The sequence below is a fragment of the Salvia miltiorrhiza genome, chromosome 4, assembly GCF_028751815.1.
Source record: "Salvia miltiorrhiza cultivar Shanhuang (shh) chromosome 4, IMPLAD_Smil_shh, whole genome shotgun sequence".
NCBI classification, from domain to species: Eukaryota; Viridiplantae; Streptophyta; class Magnoliopsida; order Lamiales; family Lamiaceae; genus Salvia; species Salvia miltiorrhiza.
The window spans coordinates 45486241-45502522 of record NC_080390.1 but is presented as its reverse complement, the minus strand read 5'-3'; the positions used below and the strand labels follow the sequence as shown (position 1 = coordinate 45502522).

Sequence of the window (16282 nt, the reverse complement as noted above, 5' to 3'; positions counted from 1 at the left end):
ATACATTGAGCATGTAAGCATGCATCTCCATGATAAATAATCTTATGTTCATTTTTCCCCCTTCATTCAGTTTTTTGTTGCGCATTCCTTTGTTGGGTTGGGTTGGGTTTGGTTCCATGAAATTCAATTACGACATAGAGCCTTAAAAATTTAATAGCTAATTTATGATCATTACTAATAATTAAAATATTTGTGAACTATCTCAAATATGATTAGAGGTTAAATTAGAAGTTCAAAGTTGGAACCAACATCGATATCAGAGCGTAGCAGAGCTGAACACATAGAAAAATCAACCATGTAGAACAAAAGAATCAACCCTAATAAAATGAAGTCGGTCCTGAAGAAGAAAGAAGTCGGACTCGGGAAAGATACACAAACTAAAAAGTTGCGATAAAAATTCACTAATGGGCCTTGGTATTAATATATATTAAAAATTCATAAATTATTCTCTTTTCTCTCCCCCGATTTAGTAGAGAAGAATATGGACATCTAAATAAATGTGTTATTGTATCAGATAGTGTATATAGTTTTCTTTATGTTTTTATGTTGCATTTTATAAAATAAAGAAAACGATATTCATTTAACTGCAATATGTGAAGAAAAACATTTTTATTCATGTTTGTCAATTTTAATACGACGAAAGACACGTAAAATGATGGCCGGTTTGATGAATTCGTTGTTTTGAATTCTTAGCTGTCCAAACATTAAATCTGCATTACATTTCCTTCTAAAAATAATAAATAAATAAATAAAAACAATAACTCAGCATGATTCAATTAATGATAAGCTTTTCTAAAATGATGAGCTTTTCAATTAATAATTGATTTTGTTGTCATTTCATTTTTGTTCGAAAAGACATGTGCAGTTGTTCTTCATTTAGTTATCTGATCATTACGAATATCGCATTTGATTCAAACATTTTTTGTTTGAGTTGAGATTCGAACAAAAGTCCAATATAAGGTGAAGGTTTCCAAAATAAAAAACAAAAAACATACATTGTTTGTAGACATTATGGTCCCAAATGTTTCGCTTGTGACTTGTGTATAATACTGTAATGTACTATGGACAAATAAGAGAAAGTGTGCAAGACAAATTTCTTCCAGAATACTAAATTACTAGGGACACATTTCTCTCTCTAGTTAGTTTTTTTTTTTCTTTAATTTATAATTTCTCTTTTAAATTTATAAATTAAATTATTTAAATATTTTAACAATTTATAAGTTTTTAAAGTATATTCCCTTCATCTCTCACTACTCACAAGTATGCAAACTTTGTTTATTTATATTAGTTCCATATAAATGTACAATTTCTAAGTTTGCACATCATCACATTCCCAATCTCAATATTTCAACTTATTTAGAACAAAAAGTAATTGCAAGTCATTTCTCCACTTACAAAATAATATGGACTCATTTCTCCTCTTATCACACACTCAATTAATATTCTTAAACTCTATGTTGAAAAAAAATTAAAAGTGTACCGATTTTTTCAAAAAAAAAAAAAGAAAAGAAAATATTATAAACTACTCCCTCCGTGCCACCATAAGTGACTCAATTTTTTTTGCACGAGAATTAAGGAGATTGTGTAAATTGGTTAAAAATGATAGGCCTACATTTTTTTAAGGGTTAAATTTTTCCATTTGTGGAAACAGACCACTTATAGTGGGATGTCCCAAAATGGAATACATGCCACTTATAGTGGGACAGAGGGAGTATTTGAAATAAGTTTAATTATAAAATTTCCAAATCAGAATTACCATAACGAGGATTCACCAACCAAAACGGAAATGTATATTGCACACTAGATTCTCAAAGAAATTACATTTACAAGTTTACTTACTTACAACTTAATAGTAAAATTAGGGTACAATTTATAGAAATTCAACAGAAAAATACTTTATGTTATAGGAGTAATTTATAATTAAAAACTACAAAATTAATTTTGTACTTGTGTATGTTTCAAAACAAAAAACACATATTTGTATAGGATTGAGCCATCAGAAAACGTCGGTGGTGGTGAAGTACGATGATAATTTAAAAAAACGAGACTAGTACAATTTATTCACCTAAATCGGTCTAAAATATATATCCTCACGTATATGTCTCAAACACAATGAACAAATGATATGTCTCAAATATGTATAACAACGCTCGTTAATTACTTAAATTATTATTTCTTTCGTCAAGTTTTAATAAAATTGGTGGTGATTTTTATGTAGTGGAGAAATGATCCCACCATTTTATGAGATGTGTGGTTGAAATTGAATTGGAGGTAGTTTTTTTGTAAATAAGAAGTGTTTGTAAGGATAAAAGTTAAGAAAAAGATGTAGGACATGTTCTAAATAGAAATGTGTCATATTTTTTGCCGACGCCAAAAATGACAAAAATGTCATACTTTTCATAGACGAATGGAGTAGAATTTTTAAGTATAATTGATTACAATAATTCGATATTTAGAATAAATAACAAAAGATTACAAGTTAAAGAAAAGCTTAGAAAAATATATCGATTAATGTTCGGACCCATTTTAAAAGATTATTTTACTATCATTCTCGTCCCAAACCCATATAATAATAATAAGTAATAATTATTCAATTTTATTGAAATTTATAATATTTATTTAATTAAATATGTATACTATAATAATTGGTTATGTGTCTCAACCCCATATAATATAACAATACTCGTTGACAATCCTTGAACTCGTTTGCAAAGTTTAAATAAATTCCACTGATAAATTTATATGAAAAAATCACTTTTATAAATATACGTATTTTATGGTGAAGTTTATGGTATTTACGCAAACTAGGGGAAAGGGTAAGGGCGATGAGCTGGTTAAGTTGAGTTGCAAGGCTTGTTTGATTGACATGACTAGAATGAATAGTTTTAGGAATTCCAGGCGTATCCCACCGTGTCTTGGGAAAAATTGAGGATTTATTCACTCAAAATCACAAAACCCACACCAAATTTGTTTCTCACTCAAGAACCCATTCAAAGTAAAGAAAAAAAAAATACACAGCTACATTACTGTGTCAAGGATTCTTTCTCAAAAAGCTTCAAGAGATGTTCTTCGACTAAGCCAATTTCCTGATGAAGCGGTTATGGCAATTTATCAATTGGAATGGTGGAGCATTTTTGCCAAATAAAAATAGACAAGCCCTCACTGTAAGTCAAGCTCCCCCTCATTTCTTTCCTTGTTCTAAGCATCAACATCCCTGCACCCACTCCAGCAATGGTATTGCATCCACTTAGGTGCAATGGATTTAATTTTATTTTTAATATAGTTTTATTCTAGTTTTCATTTTAATTTACAATAATTGATAAATTAAAATTTCATTGAATTCAAATTCAAATCCTACATTGATTGAATTAAGTTGCAATACAAGAAATTAAAATCCTAAATTACATAAATTAAAACAAACATAAAATAAAAAAATTCTAAAAATCTAGCGGATGTTGTTTCGTTGCTTGATATCCGCCACCTTGCACATGTGAAACGCCAATTCGTCCGGATTCATTTGAGAGGTGTCCCGGCTCATCAACATGCTATCGGTGAAGTCACGCTGAACTTGGGAGAACGTTTCCATTGCAGTCACCATATTCGCCATGTACCCGAGAGCTTTTTGGTTATCCTCCGACGTCTCTTCGGCCTTTTTCTTGCCTTTTCGTTTGTCTCTCTTGGCCGCCTTTTTGGTCGACACCCACCACAGAGTCGTGGGTGTGCTCGAGATACAAACGACAAATTAGCACCATTTTTGGCGGATAATAGTTGCTATGTTTGGTGCTAGCCGGCATAGAAGCAATCTCCTCCACGTCGGGGTCGGCAACGGCGGCAAAGCGGGGGTTCAAATTGGTGGCCGCCGCTTGAAAGGCATTCGATTCTTGCGTGAACGGCGAGAATCTTTGCCTGGAAGCATTTGATTCGCCGGGGGATGGATTTTGAGGGTGGTCACGCCAATAGTTGCTCCAATCGCCTTCCATTGCTATTTGTTGAAATAATATAAGAAGAAGATGAAGAAGAAAATGAGGAGAATGATGAATATTTTTGGTATTTGTTGATATATATATATATATATATATATATAGGTGCTAAGAATTAAAAAAAAAGGGGCAACGGATAGATGCTCAACGGGAAGAAAAAAACGGGCTTCTGCCGATTTTTTGAAATTTTAATTTTTTTTTCAATTTTCCTTTTTTTTTTTGCTTGAAAATGGCAGCGTGTTGACACGCGCCCTCCTTCGCTCCTGTTCGCTGCTGGTGCGTCTGCTTGCACCCGCTCCATTGCTCCCGGGTGCAGCAACGCTGGCGGGTGCGATAGGCCGGGTTCGATCCCGCCATTGCACCCGCCGTTGTTGATGCTCTAACAGTGTTTAAGCGCTGGGCCCAAGGCTTTAGACGGGCTTCACTTGTTGTGAAGCTTCTTTACCAAACAACAATTTGAGCCTAGCATATACTCATCACTAATTTATTAACAACGTAAATTACAACTAACACAGTATAATTGTAGCAAATAAAAAGTAACCGAGTATCGTATCCTCAGCGACTGATAAATAAAATAACTCTAAATATTGTCAATTCAGATTTTCACAATACCCTCAGCGACTGATTGAATTGAAATTTAGAATAACACAAAGCAAATAATAACAGGGATAAATCAAATAATAAAACAACTGATCCTAAGGAAGTAAAGTCATTAACTAAATTCACACAATCAATCTATTAATCCTAATTACCAGTTTAATGCAGTTATGATGAGAGATCACACATTTAATCAATTACTCTCGTTAGAGCAGCACCGATCGTAGATTAGTAAATTCTCTATCTTCGTTAGGTCTCAAGAAAATCTACTAAACCCCAAAAGTACATAAGAATAGCTCTCTATGATCCACCTATCTCCGTTAGGTCTCAAGGTTAAAATCATATTATACATTCCTAAATCCGCTAAACAGTTATCTTCGCTAGGTCTCAAACCGAATAACTAAACATGCAAACTATTGATCAGATAATTCACAAGAATTCAAGCACAATGAATTATGTATCATAAACTGGAAGGCAAAAATGTATTAACAAATTAATCACATGAATTCAGTTAACTATTACAAACCCTAGAATCAGATTAAAAACCTAGCCAGATATAGCAAAAGAAAACATAAACATAATTAAAAAGACAGCAATTGAAAGAACTGAATTAAATAAACACTCTTAATAAAACTGGAAGAATAATCTTGAATCTTCAATCCTTGCAGAAATCTAATCCAAGCTCTAAAAATTGGAAAGCAATGAAAATTAAAAGTTATATAACTTAAAACTAAAGTTGAGAACCCTAAATAGGTCAACAGAGGACATATATATAGGCACAGGGGATAAATACATTATAGAGCTCGAAAATACTGATAAAATTTGAAAATCCCGCAAAATTTTGAAAATTCGGAAATTCTCGTCGGACACTATACACTGCTGCGCGTGACTTTCTTGTTTCAGTCATATCTTCCTCGTCGAACTCGGATTTGCGAACTGTTTGCGCCGAACTACAACTTTCATTAAGATCATCGGTCCAAATCCAGACTCCATATTTCTGTAAAATTTATCAAAGTACGAGCAAGTATCATGTTTCACAAGATACAGCAATATATATAAGTACAAAACAATCATCCAACACTCAATTTCTCATAAAATTGACATCATATGAATACTAAAGACTATGGAAACATGAGTGTTATCACATACAAACCAAACGAGCTTTAACTAGATAGTAAAACACACCCTTAATGTATCAATACTTATTATATTTGAAAGACAACACTTTATACATTCCTGACACGTTCTAAAAAAGAGAATGGACAACTATCAATCAAAAATCCATCTAGCCGCTCGAACGACCAGATCATTTGTTTCGGATGGCTAGATGACCAACTAGATGAATTTTTGACTTACAACTATAAAATTATTCTCTTTTTTAAAATTCGAACTTTCAACCTATATATTAATTGAAGAAAAAACGTTTTATCAATAGACTGCGCTTTATCATCTTAAGTATTAACACTTAATAAAAATTATATATAAGCAAATGGAATATAAGTATAAAGTATGATAGAAATTAAATACTCCACCTCAGCAAAATCCAACATGTAGTTCCTGGAGCGGTATGAAGAAGTGCAATTGGACTCAAACTCTAAAGCAAGTAAGCAACACGATATTTTTAGACAGAAGTATCTGGGAAGCCGACATTGTTAGGCTGTCAATCTACTCGATTCCACTTGTGACCTAACCTGAAATCTCATATTTGCCCTTCAACAGATATACAAAATATAAACTGCGTTCATGCACATAAGCTCGCACAATAATCGCGCATCCGACGCCTCTCATTATTGCACTCCATCTCCCTCGCTGCCTATAAATTCCTACTGCCAAAACCGAAACCTACCAACTCAACGCTAGAGCGACGAATAGGGTAGGCGGTGAGAGAGAGAGAGACGGATAGGATTGATAGTTTTAGAGCAATTGATCGATCTATGCAACCGAGGAAGAAGAACCCATCGGTTGTGAATCAGGCCATCCCTTCCCAATTTGGATTCTGTGAATGCTGCTTCTCTGATTATGATTATTATGAGCTGGTTTGATGATAATCTCCGCGTCGCTTCCAATCTCAGCCGCTTCATTGCCGGCCTTTTGTTGTTCCTCCTTTATCACTCTTCTCAATTGATTTCTAATTTCCCTGTTCCTATACACCCGTAAATTTCCCCCTTTTCTTTTCGAAATCGAAATTGCGTTTTTGTGAGAACGAGTTTGGTTGCCGTTGCTTCTTGGATTTCCTGGGATTTGGTGTTTGGAATTTCAGAGGATAAAGGAGGTAGAGATAGATTTTGGTGTTGTCGTTTCATGGAACTCAAATATGGCGGCGATTCGCTCTCCAGCGGATTTTACGACGGTGAGAATTGAAATCGGTCGTTTATTTTCTAAGTTGTTTTTAATTAGTCCTGATGTTTAGTTATATTTCAATTTTGATTGTTTTGTTGTTTAAATGACATTGGATTGTTAAGATTAGGTTAAATGACAGTGGAGTGTTTGATTTAACGATGTAACGGATTAGTTCAGGGTTACTTTACGCGTATTATGATTTATGAATCCCAAATTAATTTCTATGAGACCGTGAACCGGAATAGAAGTTCTTTGTTCGATGATAGTCTTGTATTACATCTGCTGTCGCTCGATGATCACCTGTTTTTTTTTTTTGGGTCTTGGTCACATCATCTTTTTGTCGGAGTTGGTTGGTAGAAAGTGAGGATCATGGTGTCCTTGCTTGGAAGAAAGGATGTCATGATCCCTGCAGATTTAGTGTTTGTGGTTGCTTCTTGAAAATTTAACATTAAGAAGCTTTGCCCTTTCCACGCTTCACATCAAAATTATCTTTAGTTCCTGTGTTTCATTTGTTTTTCTAAATGTTGCCATAAAGGTATAGAATATACCTTCGGCTTTATTTGTTTAGATACTTGGATCTTATGTTATTTATACGAATTTGTCATCTTAATGATGTTTTGTCATCTGGTGGCCAGGCCTTTATGCATCCCTTGCTGAGAGATCACACAGTGCCTCGCCTTCTGTTATTGTTGTTGGTGGGGGTATATCAGGGATTGCTGCTGCGCGCATGCTTCAAAATGCATCTTTTAAGGTGGAATCTCTTAGTTATAGCCATGTGGATTTGTTCTTATAGTGATTAAAGTTGATTTATGGCCTTCTTTTTGGTTGTTGATGTGGGATCTGTCTCTGTCCAGGTGATCTTGTTGGAATCTCAAGATAGAATTGGTGGGCGCATCCTCACGGATTACTCATTTGGTTGCCCAGTTGATATGGGAGCATCATGGTTGGTTTAAGTTTTTCTTCTTCAGTCAGTCCTATATGAAGCTTATCTTGTTTTTTTATGCCTGATATTTCACAGGGCTTTATTCTGTGTTGACTAAGACTCCTTTATGTTTACTAGAAAGTAGAAACTAATCTAGTCCATAGATCTTGATTCATTCTCAAATGGAATAATGTTTTTTACGCATACAATAATGTTTTTCTATGATAATATATGTTTTATGTATACAATTATGCTTTTTATATATTACAAAAATTGATTTGTTCACAGTTAACATAATAAAGTTGGTTTTCGTTGAAACGCAAAGCTATGTGTGTATATGTATATCATTATTGATTTTAAGCTCCACTTTTAGATTTGAAAGAATTTCTATTGTGAAATGGTCCATAAATTTGCAAAGAACTTCTGATCTAGATTTCTTTTTCCAAATGAACATATATACATAATACATGTTCTTATTAGTCATGTTATTATGTTGCAGACATGCACATGTTTAGTGGTAAATTTGAATTCGTTGTTTTGGTTGGCTGAAAGATTAGTACAACTTTTTGAAGCCTCAAATATGGAAACCTAAAAATTTTAATCATCTTGCCTGATTAGATTTGGTTTCATATATGTGTGCATAATATGCAAGTTTTTTAGGGTTTTTATATAAAAATGTTATTAAATCTATAATATATATAATTTCAGGTTACATGGTGTTTGCAATGAGAATCCCTTGTCTCCTGTTATCCGTCGATTGGGCCTCACAATGTATCGTACAAGTGGCGACGACTCAATTCTGTATGATCATGATTTGGAAAGGTATGGGACTATTATACCTTGATGCACATCACACTGCTGTAAGTCATGATTTTTGCTCATGGATAATGAGTTTTGGCTTTGGTTGTTTCAGTTATGCACTTTTCGACATAAATGGGCAACAAGTTCCTCAAAGTATAGTTACTGAAGTTGGAGTTGCATTCAAGAAAATCCTTGAGGAGGTAACACCTCATTCTATTAATATGTTATTAGTATAAGCAGCAGGGGTTTCTATCTGCGACACACATATTTAGCAATATTTTCTCTTTTCTAGACGGATAAAGTGAGGGATGAGCAGACCAATGACATGTCTGTTAAGGAAGCAATTTTGATTGTGCTTGACAAGAATCCAGAATTAAGGTCTAGAAACTATTTAACATTGCCATATTTCTTAAAGTTCCATCTTCAAATATTGATTGTCATTGCTTACTGCTATAATGTGCCTCTGACCAGACAAGAAGGCCTTGCTTATGAAGTGTTGCAGTGGTATATATGTAGAATGGAGGCTTGGTTTGCTGCAGATACAGAAATGATATCACTGAGAGCCTGGGATCAGGTAAAAGCATTTGTCCATTTTTCTGCAGTTTTTGTGGACTGCCTACTTTCCAGCTTGCTGTTGAGCTCTCCTAAAGTAACAAGTTCTTTGCAATCATTACTAATATTGTTAGTTTTATGAATTCATAATTATTATTAATTAAGTCAAGATTCAATTTGAAAATGCTTATCATAGATAGAAATGAACAATGTAGTTCACTTTGGTTTTTGTGGGTTGAATGTTGTATGGAAGTCAGCACTTATGAATTATGATAATACCATGAATTTATAGATGAAACTTGATCAGACTGCCTCATTCTTTCTCCAAAGATGTTGTATATGCTTTACCTTATATGGTTAGTGTCGTTGTTCAAACACTTAGTGAACCATGTAGAGCTTAGTGAGTTAGTGTCATGTTTGGGACATAAGCTTACACTGGAGTTGGATGCAGTTATTAATCCGATAGTGCTCCTAGGTTCCCATGCATGTTATTTGTATTATGGTTTGTCATGAACAGGGTTAATTAGTTTTGAGCATATTGCTTAACCTGCCTTTTGGAATTCCTGCGTGTTCAGGAACAAGTCCTTTCCGGTGGTCACGGGCTTATGGTGCAAGGGTATGATCCTGTGATAAAGGCCTTGTCAAGAGATATTGATATTCGCTTAAATCAGCGGTATGTATGAATTATATTCTCGTTGTTTCTTTCATTTTAAGTTCCTCTTCAGTATCTACCGCTCTGCTTTCTTAGTTCTTTTCATCTCCTCTCTTTGAAGATTAATTCCCATGAATCTCATTAACAGGGTAAAAAAGATTGTCAATGGGTATAAAAAGGTCGAAATAACAGTTGAAAACGGGAGGAACTTTGTTGCAGATGCTGTAATTCTCACTGTCCCGTTGGGTGTTCTAAAGGCTAAGATAATCGAGTTTGAGCCTAAACTACCTGAATGGAAATTGTCTGCAATATCAGATCTTGGGATAGGGAATGAGAACAAGATTGCATTGAAATTTGACCATGTGTTTTGGCCTAATGTGGAGTTCTTGGGCGTTGTAGCCAACACTTCTTATTCTTGTGGGTACTTTCTGAATCTGCACAAGGCAACGGGTCATCCGGTCCTTGTGTACATGGCAGCTGGAGCTCTTGCTAACGACCTTGAGAAGCTGTCTGACGAGGCTGTTGCTGATTTCGTGATGGTGCAGCTGAAGCGAATGTTCCCCGATGCCACTGACCCTGTAAGTAAATTTTCAGTGATTTATCCTATCACAAGTGTTTAAAGTTGCTGATGGTTATCAACAATGGCTGGTGACAGGTCCAGTATCTTGTATCACGTTGGGGAACGGATCCCAACATCCGGGGATGCTACTCGTATGATGCAGTAGGGAATTCGGATGATATATATGACCGGCTGCGAGAGAGCGTGGGGAATATCTTCTTCGGAGGTGAAGCAGTGAGTGTGGAACATCAAGGCTCTGTTCATGGTGCGTATTCGGCAGGAGTTATGGCGGCTGAAAAATGTGAGATGCATCTAATGCAGAGGATGGGAACGCTGGAAAGGAATCCCCTCGTTGCTTGTCGTGAGGAAATTGTTGAAATAACAGTTCCTCTTCAGATCTCTAGATTGTGAGATTCTTTTTAATTTCTGAGATTTGGCATAAGCCTTCAATCTTACCTTCAAACTTTCTCTATTTCGTCTTTCTAGTTTCAGTAATACTTTATTATCACTTTGATACTACTTACTGTCCACAGTAATTAGTAATGAGCAAATCGAACGACTTCTTTGATCATACCTTACCATTGAAGATATACCTTTTCACTTTTCAGATGAGGAAGTGCAATTCTCTATAGTCTATTTTGTCTTCCAAAAAAATATGCTTCTCTAAGGAGGCGAAAATATAATATTTATCTTGCTGCTCGTATTGCTATAAGATTCACTATTTAAAAATCTTAATATTATACAATAAACACTCCCCATGTGCAACATCCTAATAAAATAAAATTGAACATAGAGACCCCATAAACTGATTTTCTTCATCATCCGTCACTAGAGGTGTTAATGGAATGAGTTGGGTTGATCCATGCTTGTTAGGTTTCATGGATTAATTTATAGTTTTTATGTGTAGGAACAAGTTCGAGCGAATACAATTATAAATTTATATAAAAAATATAATCTAGAATAATGTGTCCACTATTCATGTGACAATTTTAATTATGAAAGAGAATTAACATATCTTACTCTAATTAAAATTGTGGCATTAGTGGTGGACACATTATCCTTGCCTACAATGGGTAGGTGATCACTTCTGAATCTATAATCTATAATATACTCCCTCCGTCCATGAAAGAACTTCCTAAGAGGGAGTGACACGGATTTTAAGAAAAAATATTGTTGAGTGTATTGAGAGTGGATAAAAGGTAGTTGGGTGTATTGAGAGTGGTGAAAATGTGTTATAATTAATATTGAGAGTTGTGAAAAGTGAAAAGTAAGAGGATTATAAGTGGTGGGGCATAGTCCAAAAATAGGTAGGAAGTTCTTTTGTGGACGTCCCAAAAAAGAAAGATATGAAGTTCTTTCGTGGACGGAGGGAGTATTAAAAAAGAAACTTTCAATTAAAAATCAATTTCAAAATTGAGTGGCATTTTTGAAGTTATAATAAAACTAAGGGTTTATTTGTAAATTATATATATATATATATATATATATATATATATATTTAATTTTTAGTGTGTTTTATTTCAATAGTATGAATAGCTAATTTTCTTGATTAAGTGAGAATAATGAAACACTAGTCTAAAATATGTGGGACCTAATTGTGTGTTTAATTTATTCAATTGGATTTTGATTTGTTTCCTGAGCAGAGTGCTTTAATATGGTTTTCTTGAACCTAATCACCATAGGTTAATTCAGATTAGTATCAATTAGTTCTCGCAATCTGTAATTGTTGGAATCGGACTAATTAGTGATGAAGCTATCGTATCGGTAGTAGGGAATAAATTGGTAGAAACATTAATGCTATTGAAACTTTAAATCTAGGTCTGACGTCTACAACTAGGTTATGTTTTAATAAGGGAAATAGTTAGGTCTGACGTCTACAGCTAACTATCGATAAAGTAAGTGGAATTAGGGCACGTCTGCTGTATTCACAATATCCTATAACTGGTTGGTCCATGAGAATTAAATTATCTTTGCGTCTATATATGATCAGAGTAGTGACTAGTGTGGATTTATTCGAAGTCGAGTCCGTTTTATTCTTGATTTATCTCTTGTATGCTATTTTAGTTTATTTATTGTTTTTCTTAGTTTACAACAACCTCTCATATTTAAGGCGTGGTGGCTACACCAAACTTGATCTTTAAGAAATTGAGTGAATTTACCCGTTCTCTGTGGTTCAACCATGCTTATTGCTATACTCATTTAATTCTTGGTAAGATTGCAGGAATTATTTGGTGGTAGACGACGATCACCTCATAATCTCTATTTAGGGTGTGTGCGCACGAATGGTACTTATGACCATATTAGTTCATTAGTGCCATATACTCTTGCTTATGTAGTGCTGCATGAATGATACTTATGGTCATATTAGTGCCATTAGTGCATAACCCATGAACAAACCTGAATCCGATTCACCCTAATTAAGGGCAAAACAGTCTTAAAATGTAAAAATGGCCAAAATTTGTACTCCCTCCGTCCCAGTCCAATAGTCCCATTTCATTTGGGCACGGAGATTAAAAAAGTTGCTTTTTGAGTGTAAAAGTGAGTAAAGGTGTGTGGGACCACATTGTTTGTAGTGTAAAATCATTACCAAAAATAGAAATGAGACTATTGGAGTGGGACGGAAGGAGTACTTTTTAGATGGGTGACCAAATATTGTGTTTTATTGTTCAAAATTGCTATCTCAAAATGGTACTCTTATTTTTAATGTGGAACCCATTTTTATTATCAATATGCTTCATCCACTATTAATACCCTTATGCCGAAAAATTTCATTTATAAATATAGGAGACCGAGTGAGTAACAAATTCCGTGTATTTTATGCAATATCCTTTTGTGCCGTGTCTATATATTAAGAGTGGATCCGTAGAGAATCATATATATTTTAAGAATAGAGAATCAATCACACACACACACAACTATATATATATATAGTTGAGTTCCAATACAAACCCATTTAATGTAAAATTAAAATCCTTGCACTTAACCTATAAAGTTACTGCACTTAACGTATAAAGTATTTGCATTTTTGTGGTAATAAATTACACTGTAATTGTGGTCCCTTTGGAATTCGAACCCAATACCACTAAAGTGCAGATACTTTATAGATGAAGTGCAACTATTTTCTAAGTTAAATGCAAGCGGTTTGTAATTTGTACGTTAAGATGGGTTTATAGACCATTAAATATTCAAAGAATAGAGACCAAATCTCAGTCATTGATCTTATCTAATCTAACGGTCGGCATTTATTCACACGCATGTTCAACGGATTTTTTTATTGAGCATATACAGGGTCGAATCCCACAACCCCTAAAAAATCAGCATTTATTCACACCATGTTCAACAGATTTGATGAACGTTCAACGGAATTACTGATATGTTCAACGGATTTCATGAACGTTCAAATAAGAACTATTAAATAAATAAGAATGGAGAATTATATTAAGTCATTCGATCATCAAGATCTACGGGGGATACATCATTTTAATGGATGAATACGGAACATAAGTTCGAATTCTGAAGAGAGCAAAAAATTTATTTTTTTCAAATGCAGTAAATTTAATAACGGATGCATTAATTTGTATAATAAATGCAGTAATTTTAATAGTTTTTATGTTTTCATGAAAATTTTAATTCTCACTTAAACCTTTCCTATATATATATATATATCAATTTCGCAATGATTTATGGCAATTATACAAGAAGGAGACCTGACGTTAATTTAGTTAGAGATAGCTGAATATAAAACTCTATTGATTTTTGCTAATTCCAAAAAAAAAAAAAAAAAAAAAAAAACTCTATTGATTTTGTGAGTTTTCAGGTAAAGGGTTGGTCAAGTACCAAACAATACAAAAGTAGGGTTTTCCAAAAATCTGTCATAGTCATAGAACTATGAAAATGTAACTATTTGAATTCAAACAGGTAAGTGAAATTCGACGGAGTCTATTAAAATATAAATTTATGAAATTATTAATATATTTTTTATTTCATAATTTTTTTTCACTAAAATAAAGAATTTAATGAAATTATTTTTAAGTAAAAGATTATAATATTTATTTTATATTGACAGACCTAATTTAAATATTTTATGAAATTTATATGTAAGCCGAGTTTCGATCCAAAAAATATTAAAAGAGAAATTGAAACAATTATTTGAAACGTAACTATATTATATGTCTGTAGTTGGAATTAGTAATTAAAAAAATAAGAAAATAATAAATTAGATAATATCACTAATGACTTAAACTTTAAAAGTTTGAATAAATTATTAATTTTGCAATTACCTCATAATCTATCGAAAATTTCATCTTACACCACGTTAGCTGTTGCTTCTTGCGTATGACCTCTTTTTTAGTGACTTTGAGATTGCCGCGTAGAGTTGTCCATAACTAAAAATAGGTTTCGAAAGGTATAATTATACATTTGAAAGAGATTATTCATGACTTTTATTTATTGTCGACATAGCAAAAACAGACACTCACAGAGAATTGCCTTCTCTGGAAGTCTGGAACCGAATTGAAAATTTAGTGAGTTGCGATGAAATTATAACCATTCTAGCTATAGAAAATTTCTTGTGCGTATTTTTTTTTTCCTAAAATGAGTTTGCATTCACTTACGTGTTCTCCAAGTTGAGTTACTATCAGTCTGGTGTCATTGCAAAGCTCATTAAATTGATCATATTTTTTAGAAGCGTGATTATGCATGACACGATCAATTTAATCTCATGACTCGACAATCCTAAACACTTGATCGTGTCGAGATATTCAACTGAGAATACTTGTTCATCGAGGTCAATTTATCTATCTAACCCTTTCTTTGGTGGACATTAGAGACATGAAGTAATCATTTATTGTATCAACCATCTCATTAGGGGCTAAGATAGCTCTATTCTTAAACATTTCTGTATCAAATGCATTATTAATTATGTTATGGATATAGATAATTTTTCTTAATTTGTGAAATATTAATATAATGATTTTTAGATATTTCATAGTTTTTAGATATATACTGATTTTTAGATATTTAATGGTTTTTGTATATGGAAACTAATTAAAATTTAGTAAAAAAGAAAGAATGAATGAGAATCGAGGAAAATGAGTGTTATACGACGTCACATAGGATAAAATTATTTTGTTGGAATATTAATATAATGATTTTTAGATATTTAATTATTTTTAGATATTAAAATTGATAAAAATTTAGAAAAAAAATAAAATAAGAATGAACGAGAATTGAGGTAAATTAGAATGGAGTAATTAGAATGAATGAGAATTTATAATCCGTCATCTCCATAAATGAATATTAGTGGATAGTGCATCGGAAGATTGAAATGACTAAATTCATTCAATCGTATAAGTTCACCAATGCTCTTTTGAACAATGAAATCAAATTATTTATATTTGATGGAATAAGTGTTAACAATTGAATTTAATAGTTAATATATATATATATATATATATATATATATATATATATATATGGTAGTTCAAATAAAAATCATTTTATTGTAAGAACTTAGAACTAATTATTTTTCCATCTTAACGGCGATATGATTAAATCTTATTTCAAAGGTTATTTTTTAAGATCAATTTTGTTGTGATTTTTAAGGGATTTATAGTCTTTTTCTATAGTAGTTTTTTATTCCTAATATACATAGGGGTGTAAGTGAGTCGAGCTAGCTCGCGAGCTACTTGGGATCGGCTCGAAAATTACTCAAAATCGACTCGATGTTAGTCGAGTCGAGCTCGAGCTCGAGCTACTCGAATTGGTACCGAGCTCGAGTTCGAGTTTCGTGATACTCGACTCGTTAGGCTCGCGAGCCTAATCGAGCTCAAGCAATTATTATATAATATATTATATATTGGGCCAAAATTAAATATATT

General features: G+C 33.1%; 1 protein-coding gene across 1 annotated transcript; it reads left to right on the top strand.

Moving 5' to 3' along the window:
- Positions 1-6146: 6146 nt before the first annotated feature.
- On the top strand, positions 6147-10974 carry LOC131023738 (probable polyamine oxidase 4). The gene is made up of 10 exons (XM_057953301.1): positions 6147-6927; positions 7553-7668; positions 7772-7860; positions 8548-8661; positions 8753-8840; positions 8933-9018; positions 9112-9214; positions 9768-9865; positions 9993-10422; positions 10500-10974. Exons 1-10 carry the CDS (start codon positions 6879-6881, stop codon positions 10812-10814), a joined length of 1488 nt encoding a protein of 495 aa, XP_057809284.1. The 5' UTR covers positions 6147-6878; the 3' UTR covers positions 10815-10974.
- The last annotated feature ends 5308 nt before the right edge of the window (positions 10975-16282 follow it).